At 43.3% G+C, this 16,178-nt stretch overlaps 1 protein-coding gene across 5 annotated transcripts in view; it reads right to left on the bottom strand.

Annotated features, from left to right (window-relative positions):
* Positions 1-16,178, bottom strand: part of dab2ipa (DAB2 interacting protein a) — a 152,515-nt gene that overhangs the window by 37,521 nt on the left and 98,816 nt on the right. For 3 of the 5 annotated variants that reach the window (XM_072681478.1, XM_072681480.1, XM_072681481.1), the window contains 2 exons: positions 4,457-4,610; positions 986-1,084 (listed from right to left, as the gene is read on the bottom strand). In XM_072681478.1, the coding sequence (XP_072537579.1) occupies positions 986-1,084; positions 4,457-4,610 (253 nt within the window). Of the gene's footprint in view, positions 1-985; positions 1,085-4,227; positions 4,427-4,456; positions 4,611-12,623; positions 12,721-16,178 lie in introns of those variants that run through there. The other 2 variants (XM_072681479.1, XM_072681482.1) reach the window with 2 other exon arrangements.

Below are 16,178 nucleotides of genomic sequence, written 5' to 3'. Positions count from 1 at the left end.
CACACAGGAAGGTGAATGTAGTGTTAGAATTTTGGCCCAAGGTCTCTTATTGGTGTAGTTTGGCATGCCTGTCTGATCTAGGAATTAATCCCCAGTCTGCCATGGGGAGGGTATTGTAGTTAAAAAGCTGTTATCCACTACGCTATCCGCTAACATACACTAACTAAGACTTATGCACTGTATTGCCATTAGCACTCAGTCTTATTTTTAACATTTAGTACTCTATAAACAGTGTATATATATACAGTAATATAACTGAATAGCAGGGGTGGGTAACTCCAGTCCTGGACGGCTGGATTCCTCCACAGTTTAGTGCTTTTCTTGCACAAGTACTCCTGATTTAACTCACCTGTCAGCAAACTGTGTAGGACCCCTGCTGTATGGTGTAGTATAGTATATAACAGTAACTTGACCAATTTAGATGTGTCCAGAATATTAAATTGAGGTATGAAATATGGTATTAACAATTATGTTAGAATAAAAGGAACTTATATAGCTCATAATCTAAACCAAAAATGGATGTTCTCTCAAGCAGCTTCTTTAGGAGACTTCTGAGATGGTCCTTTAGAAGTTCTGCTACTGATCTGCTACGTATGCTGAGTACTCGTTGACTCTATGAATGCTGCTAGGTGGAGGAAGTTTTCAGCGTTAAAATGTAGGAGTAAAATTGTTGTCTTCATCACCTTAGAATCCTTTTTAGAAAGCATTCAAGATCTCAGCATGGAGGAGCATCTAAGCCCAAGCTTTTAGAGAAGAGAACACCTTCAAACTAAACCCATTCCAAGTGTCCAAACCTTTGACTACTGGCTCGTACGGCAAAGGAACTCTCATTCTAATTCTCAAACGGACCCAGACAACCTCCGACTCCTCTTAAATTCTGCCTCAGACTTTCATCAAAGTTTGGTCAAGTGTCAAAGTTTGGTTGAAAGCTGCCGGACTCAAACTCAGTCGAGCTCTCAGAGCTCTTTGAAGTCAAGTTCCTTACCTTGTTGGGATGCACGGCTCGCCTCAGATTCTCCATCCATTTCTCTCTCTCGGCTGCCGACCGGCAGGAGAAGCATTTGCTTCCTGTCGACGTAGTTACCTGTAATTACACGTTCACAGACAGGCAGACAGGCGGATGAGTGCATAATGGAGAGGCGGCAGAGAGAGAAGAGAAAGTAGATAAATGTGCATTAGGCTCGGGAGCTGTGGGTGAGCGGGGAGATCGGTGGGTTTTCATTGTGCTTTCAGCTCTCAGCCAGTGAAGAGTTCCCTCGAGTGGGGACTAATAACAATCGGACAAAGAATAGAACTCTCAAATAACCTGAATAGACAGAATCCACTCCGATTAAATGCATTTATCTAATGCAATCAGAGAGAGAGCGAGAGAGAGACAGCAGGGATGGGACGGCTGAAGCTGAAGCTTTTTGTCAGGCAGTCTTTTTTAACTCTGCGGGAGGAAAAAGGCTTCATGTAGTCCAAGCAGTTGCAAGCAATTGTAGCGGGGAGGGAAAATGGTAATAGACCCATCAACAAATATGCGTATGAGCCATTCAGAAATACTTAAAGGGACCCTAGAATGTCAAACTGTATTTATCCAGGCAAAGCTGAAAAATGGGAGTTCAGTACATGGAACTGACATACCATGAACCTCAAACACTGTTGCTCCTTCTTCAAAAGAAAATCCACCTTAACCAAAACAGGGCTGGAACCCTGGCCCATTTCAAAACCAAGACTCATATATAACAGTCCACCCCCCTAGCAAAATCACCAGTCAAAGCTAGTGCAACATGACAGCAACTTCAGGAGAATATGGAGTATATATGGGTCCTCCAGAACCATAGTCCTTGTAGTTATTAGTTCCACCAGGCTCCAGAATTTATGGGAATATGGGTTGCTACCCGAACTAGGCCTAGTCCATAAAAGGGGAGCTTAAACTCAGTATGTGATCAAATGGAAGCTGGTGGAGGAGCAAAGGGAGAGAGGAGCAAACAAGGATCCGTGATAGGCAAAAATCGAATGCTAGCCAAGTAACTCATCTGCTCCCTCGAAAACAAGCTGGACTACCTCAGCTGAGCCACATCAGAAGGGAAAGTACTGGCTTACTGTTTTTACTGGTAAGATGCAAGAAAAGACAAGCCTGTGAAAACAAGTGGGGGCAAGGCTAAAAGCTAACCTGGCTGCAATCTCTTCAGCTTGCACTGAGAGGACACAAAGAGAGGACAGCAGCACTATCCGGTAAGGCCAGGGAATAATTACAGTGTTTTTGTTACAGTGTTAAACTGCTATAGTATGCAGGTCCCGTGCGCCATTGCTGGTGAAGTAAACCAGCCAATCAGAGGAAAAAAGGGGAAATTAACATGTTTCATTCTGAAGTAAAATAACAGGGTGGTAAATTGACCTGTTAAACGATACCAGAGCATTTTTTTGCCCCAACCGTCACTGCATTATGCATGCCTTATGAAGTCCCTATGTAGGTCACCTTCAAATAAAGCATTGTATGTAACATTGCTACTGTTTAATACTGCATCATTTCAAGGTCAGAGGTGTTTCACATATATAGCTACACATACATCAGACACAGAGAACCTACCACTAGAAAAAGAGATAACTATCCAGTGCAATTCAGCAGGATTACACCTTTTTTCACTGTTCCCCATCAACACATGAAAGCTTTAGGACTAAACAAGCCGACCAAAAAGATTGCTATCAGTAATAACCCTCTGGCTGACCCTTCTGCTCTGTCCCTGTCCCTCCTCCTGTGGTCAGAGATATGCAGATGCCAGCTGGCTTGGTGTGTAATAGTCACTGAGTCCATGTCAGCTGGCCTGGCCGCGCTCAGCTCCACTGAGCAATGATTGGGGGGAAAAAAAGAGAGGAAATTCAGACAGGTGTGTCGAGCTGTGCACTGCGATGTGGGTTGCTGAGCTGAGCTGATGTCTACCAGCTCTGCAGGACGGACACTGATGCAGCCAGATGTTAGTTTGCCCAAGTCCTATCCAACAGAGGCCTGATGCCTTTTTATTTATTCATGAAAGTGTACCTCTTTTTAAAAGAGAACCTCTTTTTTAGAAGCACAGATTGTCTGTATTTAATTTAAGGATTTTATGCAAAAAATGCAGAAGGCAGCGGTGTTAGACACTACACTATTCCACTACTATGCTTTTTTACACAATTTTCTCTCTAATTTACTCACTGGCAATGCGTGCTAGCTAGGCCTCTCGATCACATAATGGGAAATGATGGGTCATCCCCCCCAGGCCAATATAAGGTGATAAGCTAACTGATTACAGTGTTTTCTGAGTTAACTCAACTTTAGTTTTGTCAAAGGTTCTTCTAACTCATATTCTGTAGGTCAGCATATTAGATTTAGGTTAATAATTCATATTGAGTTAGGCCTCAAAAACATCTGTAAGTGAGCTGCAGCTAAAACTGTTGAAATATTGTGAGATATGTTTAATCTGTGGCTCCTCCCCCTCAGTCTGTTCACTGTTTATTCCCATCTGCAGCTTACAACTTCCCCTTCACTGCTAAAAGTATAAGTTCCTTGAGGAACATTTGAAGGTTCTTCAATTTGAAACAGTTGAGGAACCTCTTAAGGTGCTTTGAGAAACCTTCAAGAAACCTTGTTCTTCTTAAAACCTTTTCTTGAAGGTTCCTCCAAGCACCTAAAGAGGTTCCTCCACCTCCAAAAGTTCCTCAAGGATCTTTTAACAGTGTATAACATTAAGTCCCCAAACTAGAGGCTTTTGACAATGGAGCGCTGGGGCCTTGCTGAGATTTGAATGAGCAGCTGTTAGACCGTAGGGCCGGCCTAGAGCTGTGAAATTCCACTTAAAACACAGTTTTGAGTAAATTTACCTTTAGATTCTTTCTAGGACACAGAAATGAATATGGCTTCGCAGCTCTAGAGTGGAGCAACGGTCTAACTGCCTGCTTATCAAGAGACAGGAAATCATAACTTTTTTAATCACTCTAAAAAACACACTTAACATCCATGTGTGTGTGCTGGCTCACATGGCTCATGCTCTAAGACAGAGGTATGGGAGTTGTTACATACCCCCCCCGAAGGGGAGGTCAGCCCGCTGGCCTAGAGCCGTGCCATTTGTTTATGACACAGCACACGGACACTAAGAGGTGGCATGCATGCAAATGTTAGCCACGGACATGACCTTTATTGGGTCAATGACTTTGTTAAGAGCCAAGCCTGCTGGGTGCTGTACTCACACATTTCCATGTACTTACTGTCAGCAGAACCACATGCAAATGCTCTACCATCACATCCTGTTCCTGTGTTCCTACGACCCACTGTGACATTCTGCATCTGCTACTGCATGAGTGGTGTTATCAGCCATGGTTATGATGACTTAAACAGCTGAACTACCACCGGGCTCCTCCCTGTCCCTGTACTGACAGAGACTGAATGACACGCCTGCTGAATCATGGGGGAGAGGTCAGTGTTCATCAGACTGACCTCGAAGCAGAAGTCCTGTCCCAGGATGCTGCTGTGCACTGGTTTGATGAGCACCTCCTCCTCCATGCTGAGATCCAAAGCTTCCACTGCACTGCTGGGGCTGAGCAATGACTCGTGAGACCGTGACTCCTTCAGCCTCGGCATCAGATGGGATCTGGGGGGAAGAGGAGAGAAGATTCAGGGTTATGTGGCATGAAATGACCTCCATTATGTTTCCTATAGCATTTTCTGTGACCCTGCCTAGTAAAGGTCCCAAGCCTTGCCCTCAGAGCCTTAACATGTAGACCACATTTTAGATGTGAGCTGAGCATGAGCATGGCTTTGAAGAAGGTCCAGGTCCAGACTTTCATGTACAGACCTCACTTTCATAACAGCTCATACTTTATAAGGAATAATTCATTCATTCCTGAAGCAGGCCTGAATCATCCCCACCTGGTAGGATAATACCTCCCTTAACTACTACTTCTGTTTAACAAGGACAACAATGAACAGCTGAGGAGACTGTATTACTGTTTATCTTGAGAAAACAGGTAGAAACAGGTGGTGGAAATGACTGCTGTCATGGTTGGTTCAGTCGGCTGCTCATATCACGTCTGCTTATGTGGTACTGCATTTCACAGACTTCGTTTATGCGTACTGCTTCAGAGAGTGAAGAATGCAAGGTAAGCAAAAGCAAGTATCACACCGCAACAGCGGTTGGAGCTCCGGGCTATTGATGACAGGGTTGTGGGTTCGATACCCGGGCTCGGCAAACTGCCACTGCCACATGAACAAGGCCATTCATCCTCTCTGCACCCTGGGCATTAGAGTTGCCTGTCCGCTGCTCTGGGTGAGTGTGTGCTCAACGCCCTCAGGTCACTAGTATGTGTGTGTGTGTTCACTACCACAGATAGGTCAAATCATGAAGAAACTCATAAAGAGGGCCGGCTCTGTCCTGGGATGCTTCTTAGACCCAATGCAGGTGGTGGGAGACAGGAGGATGACAGCCAAGCTGGCAGAACGCAGTAATTTGCAGAAGTCAGAGACCACCCTAGTATAGGTTCCAGTCAAAAAGGCCATGAAAATCCCTTTGAAGCATATCTACAAGAATCTGTCAAGCATGGTGGAGGGTACTGCAAGTTTGGGGGTGTCTAACAACATCTGGATTTGATACATTTTTGATGGACGGCATCATGAACGCTGATAAGTGCAATTTTGATAGTGTGTGTAAACCCTCTGGAAAACATCTGATTGTCAGGAAATTATTACCTAATTATACCCCCCCCCCCAGCACTATCAATGCTCCCGACACTATGAGGGTAAGGACTAACACACGTGACCTCCTATACATGCAAAGCCAGCCGTCGCCTCTTTTTGAACTGCCACCAATGGGGCATCGCCGGAAGGAAACTGCTGGGTTCCCAGGTCCACCACACCAGCTTGTGTGGTCGAGCAGATGCCTGTGTCAGCGAACATTGCTTAAGTGTGATAAGGGTATAGAGCTCCATCTACCCACCCAGAGAGAGCATAGCCAATTGTGCTCTCTCTGACTCTGGCTGCTGATGGCAAAGGGGCCTTGAACTCGCAACCGCTGGGCCATAGTAGTTGCAGCATTAGACTGCTGAAACACTCGTAGCCCCCTTCATACCTTTACACAGTCTATGGCCCACCAGAGGGCCAAAAGTGTTATTACAAACCACCAGTTTGTACAGAAGTCCCTGTAGTTACTAAGTAATAGACTTTAGAGTATTAAGACTTGATGTGTTAAGGGAAATTAAGCAAATGAAGCAAATGAAGCAAATGAAAGGGTGAGTTTTGCACACAACTGTACAATGCAACTCGCTTGAAGGACTCTCAGTGTAGCAGACTGCAGTATAGCTGGGATGACACATTCTAATACATCAATACACGTTTGGGAGCACAGCCAAAATATGTCATTAAGACTTCTGGTGCCAGTCTTTAAGACACTATCAATCCATATGAGGAGTAAATCGCCTTATAATTAAACTCCAGAACTTTGCACTGTGGGTTTGAACACATCAACAGGTGCTTTGTCAGGAATACTTGGCTGCTCCTTGAGTGCCCTGGCAGCAGACTTGACCTACTGGAAGACCCAAATACTGCGATGGATTTAGAACTCTCAAATGGCACAAATAGCACCTTCACCAAAACCCAGAATACAAGCAACTTCTCCTTGAACCTCTTACTTGATGGTCCAAATGTTTGTGGACACCCTTTTTAATGAATGCATTCAGCTACTTTAAGTTGCACCCAATGCTGAAATATACAAAGTCACACACACACACACAGCTTGCCTAGCCCCTGTAGAGAAGTATTGCCAATAGAGTAGGACTCTCTGGAGCAAATAAACATGAACCTATTGGCAACATGCATAATGGCAGGCATGGCCTAGATGGGGTACAAAGCCCCCCAGCTTTGAGCTGAGGAGCAGTAGAACTGTGTTTTCTGGAATGATGGATGGGGCATCATCTAATACTTTTTAAATGAGTAGGGGAGATTGAGACAGGGTGGAGTAGTGATCGTCCAACATCCCATCCACAAATCTTCACAGCAATGCTCCTCCAAAATCTAGTAGAAAGCCTTCCCTGGACAGTAAAGACAGTTACTCCAACAAACCCTTTTTTTTATAGTCTAGATTTCAGACGAAGCAATGAATAAGCAGTTGTCCCAATACCTTTGTCCATATAGAGTATATACTTCTGACTGTAGGTTACCACTGCCATAGCAACCTAACTAGGACACTTGGCAAAGCAATTTTTCATCATTTCCAAATCAAGACATTTCAAATAGCAAAGCCGTGTTGGCTGGCTGTTTGGGTTGTGGAGGCAAAAACATGGCTAACCTTTCAGGTGGAGAACCCTACGGCTAAGCATAATGACAGTGTTGGAGAAAAAATAGCCTCAGGATACACACGTGACCTGAAGACATTACTGCAATTACCTGCACACAGAATACGGGATCTGCCCACCTTCTAGCCACTGCAGCGAATCAGAATCAGAATCAGAATCTCTTTATTTCACCAAGTATGTTACCCATACAAGGAATTTGTCTTGGTGAGAGCAACACGTATGACAAGTAACAAAGAAACACAGAACACAGTCTTAAACTAAAGGAAAATTACACTAAACAATAAATAGGGTAGGGGATAAATTAAAAAAAGTAGAAAGTACTAAAGGTAATAAAGGTAATAAAGAGCTGAAAGATGTATTTACAGAAAAGAAAAGAACATCTGTACGAAGCTGTCTATGTCGCTATGTATGGTGGATCTGTGTACAAATTCCCAGATAGCAGACAGTGATAAAAAGGGCAGCCATACTGCTGAATACAGAGAGGATTTCAGCTCTACACATTAGAGTTTAGCACTGCAATTATATAAAACCACTAACTAATGAAGTGAGCAACGTTGTTTATCTCTTTACAACCTCTTTGGAACCTGTCAAGAGCAGCAAGTGACCAGTCAGTTCTTGAAGTGGACATTGGAAGCAAGAAAAATGGTCAAGAATAAGGATCTGATCCACTTCGACCAGACCCAAATTGTGATGGCCAGATGACTGGGTCAGAACATCTCCCAGTGTGCAGCGGTCAGTCCATAGCAAACATGCTTCAAGGAAGGACAACCAGTGAGCCAGCGACAGGGTCATGGGCGCTCAAGGCTCATTGGTGCAATCCATTGACAGGACTTCTACAGGATCTGCTGCTAATGTCTTGGCTCTAGATACCACAGAACACCTTCAGAGATCTAACAGAGGACATAAACAGTTATAGGCAGGTTGTTTTAATGTTATGGCTGATTGGTGTATAGTGACTGCAATAAGCCTTGCAATGTAAAAACTGGTTTGCTAATGTGTAGCGATAAGCCCAACATCAGGCATCCCCTTATTAACTAGATGATAGCAATAGAAGCTGAACTGGAAATCTGATGGCCATTATCGTGGTGTTAGTTACAAACAAACACACCCAAACCTGACCTTTTGGATCATTTTAATGTGGAAAATTAATTCTATATAAGACAGAAATGTGGCAAATAAATGAAACGCCAAATAAGTCAGAGTACCTCCCAAAGCTCACAGTACCCAATCAAAATGTTTGTGACATATTAAAGAGCTTATAAGCATTTTTCAGCCTTTTGCAGTTATCAAAAGGCACAACAGCATTGTGGGAAAAAGAAGAATTATATATTTCACAGCCTTGCATAAAGTGCACCATGGCAGTTAAGCAGCTGCTGAGAGGAGGACCCATACTGACTCACTCCACCCTAGTCATGAATTAAATATGGCTGACTTCTGGCCTGAGGGGAAAAAGGCCCTGGCAATATCCTCAGGTAAGACGGAGCGCTGACCTCAGTACAGCCGTGAGCTCATCGCCCCAATTAGCACACAATGCAACCCAGTGTGAAGGCAGACGGAAAAAAAACACACCACAACAGAATAGGCTTTAATTCCACTACAAGCCTTCAGATATTGAGACGTGATAGCAGGCGATGAAAATTAAATTGCCTCAAAGCCTTAAATAGCCGAGGCAAGGCCACTGAACTGAAATTAATCTTAGCAGATCAAATTATGGATTATGAAATTTCGCCCCAGGTCAAAACTGTCCCAGGAAAAAGAAAAAATCTAAGAACTGTGCAGCTCAGATTTACTGAAGCTAAAGCAGGACTGTTCCACTGCGCTTGCTCGTCTTTGGGTGGCGTGTTCAAGAAAACACTCAACGTAGAGTTGACACGGCACCAGTGTTTCATGGTTAGAACATTTACACTTACTTTTAAGGCCTTTAGCAGACGCGACTCTCCAGAGCGACTTACAGAGGGGCTTCACTGTTTACTCAGAAAATATCCTTAGCTAGTTTGTATAGACTAGGATCCAAATGATCCCTCTAAGCTTTGACACACAAATACAGAAGTCAGTATGGAGACCACAATACTCGACACTACACTTCGCCCAAGTACTCTCGGAAGACACCGTTCGAAGCAAGTTCATTCGGACACCCATTGAAAGTTCGTCCTACCACTTCGGAGCCAGGACAAAACAAACGATTGCTGCTTTTTTGCCTCACTTGCTCACTTTTGTTTATCCCCTTGTTTTAATAAATCTGCTTGCTTTGACTCCATCTCTGCGAGTGTTCATTCCTCTGTGTCTGGCCTAGCACGCCATGACACTAGTATTTATAGTAATATTTAAATGTTTAGCCTCTTAATCATTTTATTCACAAAAATGTACACAAAAAAAACAAAGAAAAAAATCAGTTTGAGAGATAAAGTGTAATAATGAATATTTAACATAATAATGTAATATTTTACAATATAAACCTACGTAAGTGGTGATTTTCATGTTTTCTAGTTGCTTAATATTGTGAAAATGTCAAACCACAACACCCCTGCTTTCAACTACCCTTTGCATTTACCCTTCAGATGGCTAGAGAAGCCTCGCATCCCCCACAAACCTCACTGTATTGATCCAGCGCGATTAAATGACTTTCTATCAAGCCCTCCAGACAGGCTACGACATTGTGCTGTTGATGTCATGAGCACACCGTTCATCATTTCCTACACATTTTTTAAACAGTGGTTGATGCAGTACGGAAACAGTGTTACAGGTTGGACAGATATACATATTGTATATCCATCCATTCATATGTGTCTTTATCTATTCACTCTGATGTTATAAAGGGAGCCTCAACCTGGACCACTTTTCAAATGAGGCACAATACAAGGCCGCCAATCAGACCGGAGATCATTTCTATGTGTCAGTGGTTCTAAGTGGTAAAAAAGAGGCTGGAAATAGTCATGAAAAAATGAATTTGGACTGTTTTAGGAGCTTAAAAGTACAAAAAAACCCATATCAGGATAAACACTAATATACCAGCGGAATGGACGTTATGAACCCTTTAAAGCATGCGGATAACCCATTCCTCGCATTACTCTGTGCGTTTAAATGATTGACAAACAGCTCATGACAGTCAGCTGATATTAAACCCACCCTGGTTTTTCCAGAGGACTCATCAGAGCACCTGGGAAATCAAACAGAAGCCTAGACACTCATCTGTCTTTACAGAGGAGCAGGAATACATGCTGACTCTGAGGAAATGTATGCTACTGTAATACAGCCAGACAACGATTATGTGTACACTTGACTTCTGTAAATCTGTGCTGATGTGAAAGAAAGAAGCCCTCCATCACAACCTTCTCATGAGTGAGCTCAGCAGATTTCAGCCTCAGACACCAACCCTGTACATAAAGGTGCTGCAAAAGGTTCTTTGAGCCAATAGAATGAGACTCTCCGAAAAAGGTAACGAACATGAACCTATCGGCACCATCCCTCAACGGTGCCGATAGCCAGGTGTGGGTTAGAGTGGTAAAAAGCACCCCAGCATTGAGCATAGAGGGGTGGTGCTCATCCAACATCCTGACCTGTCATTATTGCAATCAAATCCCCACAGCAATGCTCCTCCAAAATCTAGTAGAAAGACTTTTTGCCCGAGAGAGACGGTTACTGAGGATAGACACAAATGTGGTTTAGAACTATGAGCCAGACATAGTTCAGACACAATCAACAAATTCTATGATTGGTCAAAGTGCTCATTACATATTGCAGCATTCTGCAATATCAGTACTGCAAAGGTCAATGTGGCAATAACCACAGCAGAAGAAGGACTGTGCAGCTGGAGCTCTCACCTGCGGGAGGATATAGTAACTACACCACATTTCATCCTCTGAGAACATGACATGTCAAGGCCAGGGCAAACCTAGATAACATATGACCCCTTCACTCTGGAAAGGTCAGCAACAGCCACCCGCCGCACCACAGGGCCGTTTTTCTAGAAAAGCACCGGCGCATGGACTGTGAATCACAGGGAAATGCTGGGTTGACTGTGATTTAGACGCGCCGATGGCCACAACAGCCATTAATGCAGGTGGTGTGATGGGACTCCTGAACCTCACATATGGGCTTTTCTCCACATTCAGGAAAATACATCCATGAAGGAATCGATCTCTACTAAGACTGAGCATATAACTGAATCATTTTTCAGTACTTCGCTAATTATAAACATGGAAACTAGCAACAACCTAGTGGAGTGGCCAATTTAGTCGAATGTAAATAAAGCAAGCAATGTATGGAGCACTATTTGAAGAATGGGTATTCTCTGGGGAATTGGTGTAAAAATGGCCTAAGCTGCAGAACTGTGGCAATGTGTACGTGTGGGGGTGGAAATAACTCTCAAACCATGCAGCTACAGTATGTTAATGTACATAAATACATACACATTTACACATCTCGCAAGACCAATAAATAGCCTTAATGGCCTACATGACCAATAAAGGAGATAAGCACCCCCTTCAGTTTAACTTCAGTACAACTTAGGCCTGCTTGAAACCCCCCAGCTACGACATCCTAACTACAGTGGATCCCAAACATCCTCAGTGTGTCCTCAGTGTCCTCTTTTTTAAAAACATAAATATGGTCACCCTAGCATTTGAATGAAATTTTGAAGTCTCAAAGAACAGTCAGAATGTTTAAATGTCTCTTTTCTAGGATGGAGAACCTCTAGCACATGGTTCCCTAAAGAACCTTATGGAAATTGTTTCTATGTAGCACCAAAAAGAGTTAAAAGTTAGACGTCCAGGAACATTTTTGACATATCCTTCTTCTAAGGGCTTATCCAGTATATAGAACCACAATAACGCAAAGAACCAATTGAATGTATAAAAGGTTATTTGGCTGGTTAAATGGTTCTCATCTGTGACGGAGAGCCTGCTGTATACAGATCTGTAAAGAATCTTTAAAAAATCCTTCTACATAGTGCCAAAAAGTGGACCTACTACCACACCCCTTTTTGCTAAGGCTCTGTAAATCAAGAGCTTGTCCTGTGGTGATATTTAATGGTGCTTGAATGGTTTACCTAGGACCCTTCCTTACAAAACAAGCCAAGCATATCAACTTGTTGCATTCCTGTTCAAAAATGATAAAAGAGGGTCACAGAAAAGAGGCAAGAAACAGCTGACAACACGTCTTGAAGAAATGCTGAGGCCACAGTCTAATCTGAGATACAGCAGGTTTAAAAAACAAAAAAGCAGCAATCGTAGCAGGCCTGCTAACTGTTAACCAGATCCACATGTTTTGCTAGAACTGCAGGAATCGAGATAAGCACAGCACGCATTTCCAGTACTTACGGTTTAGTGTAGCGATGGAGCATGATCCTACTGAACCACAAAGCTGACAATGAAGGATCCGTTCAATAAGGCAAGCAGAAATTATTAGCCTCCTTCTCTGCTGTAAGACGCTGGTGCTGGAAGGTTCAGCGCAAACACTACACTGCCTTCTGGCTGGTGCGTTCAGGGCAGCGAGTGCCGCGCTGCCTCGGAGTACCCAAGGGAACAATCTGTTGTGTCTTGAACACACCCTTCATGCATTTCCAAGCATTTCTATTTAAAAACTGCCCATTCTATTTCAGAGCAAAAAAACATGCAGGTCATTTCAGTGTCAGACTGCTGTTTCGGTGGTGTAGGTTCAAGTAAAATGAAGTGAACTTGCTTCACAAGGGGTTGATGTTAACAGTGTGGAACTAGACAAGAACACTATGCCACATTAAACATTACTAAATTGCATTAAAAAAGACCTATTTACATTCTTCAGGACTGGCAAAGTGGCCTCCAAGCCACTATCTAAGCACCTATTCCAACATGATATGAAGATAACATGAGGCTGCTATGAAACGCATTAGAAAGTGAAGCTTGTGGGTGTGTAATTAAACCCATGTTGGGCTCCGCAGGCCGCTCTTTGCTCCACTTGTGTGTGTGTGTGTGTCCCAGGTCCCAGTCTGACAGGCCACTGCGCAGGCCACTCCGCCCCCGAACAGTTCCCACACTTGCCGACAGGAAGCGGGCCTCCCATGAGATCCCTGCTCCAAATAGGAAATGACTGCCAAGCAAGCCTGCGTGTCAGGAAACCAGCAATGCAGGCAGGTCTTAAAGAGAAGCACCATTCAAAACTGGAGCACGTAGGGGGCCAAGAACTCGAGTGATGTCTGACAATCTGAGATGTCACCGATCTGATCAGTGCAGGGCCAGAATCAGAAGTGCAAGACTGGACACAACAATGCGAAGAAAAGATTGAATCTAATCCAATACTGCAACACAATTAGGTGTGAAACACACCTTCAACCAGTTTTGACACATTTGATGTTTGTTTCTTTTGTTTTGTGCTGGAGCTACAAGGCTAGCAAAGCTAGCAGGTCATCTAAAAAAACCATAAAAACAATATTAAGCATTGTGCAAACTGCAAGTGTAAATTTGAACACACTACCACTATTAATATCACCACTATTAACTATCTACACCATGATTAGTATATTATGATTATGATCAGAGCAGTTTAACAGTATAGATGGTTTGGTAACTTTATCAATAATGTTTAAATAGTTCTGATCAGAGGAGGATGCGTCGAGTGATTCTTGGTTCCTCCCAAGGTTTCTTCCTCCAGCTCTGAGGGAGTTTTTCCTTGCCACTGTCTCTGTCTTTTACTAAGGACTAATTATGTAAAGTTGCTTTGTGACGACAACAGTTGTAAAAAGCTATACAAATAAATCTGACTTTTTTGACTTTGACTATTTAAAGTTGTTATTTATTGTATAAATAGTAAGTTTGTGACTCTAGCTGGGGTAAAAAAATGCTTACAACCCTGTTATTATACCTCAGATACACATGAATACAGAGATTTTCCTCGTATTGTGGGCTCAAGAATAAAAAATAAGCAGCTCTGCTTTTATTGGATGGTTTATGGCACCGTGATAGCTCACAGTAGCCAAACAGCATAACATAACATAACATAGCATAGCTTTGCTTTAAGTGCAGTAACAAGAACATTGGAATTATTATTATCAGTCCCGAGTCTAATCGGATAATGTTTAGTATCCTCTTGGTGTGGTGTGAAGTTAGTTAGTTGAAAAGATTACAGCCAGTTGCCTGCGATAGCTTTTAGGCCCGAAACATACTTGATGCAAGGACTTGAATGCAGGTGCAACGAAGGGGTGCCTACAGTGACTGTCTTGTACTGCTAGCATGCTTTTTTCCAGTCGACTGTCATGGTGGACCAGTTTGATGAGTCTCTCTTTTACCTCCCTGAGTACCCTGAGTGTTTAACTGCCACAATAACGTAAGAATGTATGTTTGTAGTTTGTACAGCAAGACTGTGTGTTTGCAGAGAGCTGGCCGAGTGTTGGCCTTTGCGTTTTTGCACCCGCTTAGAACTCGCTTGCTTCCTCAGGTTTGGCTTCCTTGCATGCCGTGGCCTATTAGGGTTCCCTTTCTGATGTGTGGCTAGCTTTAGTCTTGAGGTAGTCCAATTTTTTGGGTAGCGGACATTGGAGAGAAGAGATGGTAATGGATCCTCACTCGCATCCCTGGATTTAGCTTCCTCACTCATCGAGTTTGAGATATCCTTCCATGGATGCTGGCACAGAAAAAGCCTTGATCACGAGGCCTGGTTAACAAAGTAACCTGTATCCACATAACTAGCAGTCTGGAAGTGATGTGCTGCTCTCCAGTGTTACAAAAACACCATATTCTCCTGAAGTGGCCGATGCATTTTAGCGCATTGCGGATTTAGTTGCCAAAAGGCTTTCGCTGGTGGGCTGGTTGTGTGTAAATGTTGGGGGCGTAACTGGAATGAGTAACAGTCTTGGGGGTTTGGAATTGGCCTGTTTTACAGCCCTGTTACAGACGGATTTTCTTCTTCGTTTTTTTTTTTAAAGAAAACACAACAGTGTTTAAGGTTCACGGGTTGTCACGTCCATTTACCGAAGTCAGACACACGCTACTATGCCAAGAAATAAAGCTTTCTATTCTACGTCACTTGCTTAAGTGGCTTCTGCATCTCCAGAGCCAAACTAAAGATTCATGCTTCAGACACCATATCTTGGTATATTGTAAAACTTCACTGTTCGCCAAACCATTGCCTTAAACATGCTCGTCCACCCATACAGACCAGCAGAGCAACTGGAAGTGCCAGTATTAGACTTGTCTCAGTTGTCTAATAAAGAAGTGGTTATTCGTAGGCCCACGAGACTGAGCTTAGTGCTGCATTTCAGCACTTCTGTGTTCCTCAAGTTCACAGACAGCGTGTTACGTAATCCCTCAGCTATTGACAAGGTCAGTCTTAAAACTCGCAAGCCTCTTTTTCAAAAGCAGCTTATTTTGGGTAATGCTCTGGGAGAAAGACATACGTTTTTTAAGCACCAGAGATGGGGTGAGAGCAGGGTCAGAGCTAATGTTGCTTTGAATGCTTGTTCTGTACACGACGCAACACTTAAGAAGAAATGCTCGGAAGCGCTGCTACTCGACTCTTAACATTTCCATTATTCATTCTGCAATCAATCAGCTGAGACTGGGATGGAATGTCACAAGCCAAGGATTATCATCATGCGCAGGACCATATAACAAACAATCTGACGTGAACCTCCATCTAATAAACAGCCCAGACCATAACTAGCTCAAGACCTAATCAGACAGTACTCATGTTCTTACACTCCAGATTTCTTTTCCCCTGTGATCAAAAAAGCTCTCTGTAATACAAAACTACTGAAGTACTGATAAAAAAAGCAAAGCGAGGAGACAGAAGAGCTCTGAAAAGGCTGCCTATAGAGAGGCCATTAAAATGCAGTGACATATCTCCGCTAACCTTGGTGAGTGTTTTCCTGCTTAGGGCGAGACTTAGCTCTGATGGAGCTG

The sequence above is a fragment of the Salminus brasiliensis genome, chromosome 6 (assembly GCF_030463535.1).
Source record: "Salminus brasiliensis chromosome 6, fSalBra1.hap2, whole genome shotgun sequence".
Lineage (NCBI taxonomy): Eukaryota > Metazoa > Chordata > Actinopteri > Characiformes > Bryconidae > Salminus > Salminus brasiliensis.
The sequence above is the reverse complement of the archived record's forward strand: the minus strand, read 5'-3'. Positions and strand labels throughout refer to the sequence as shown.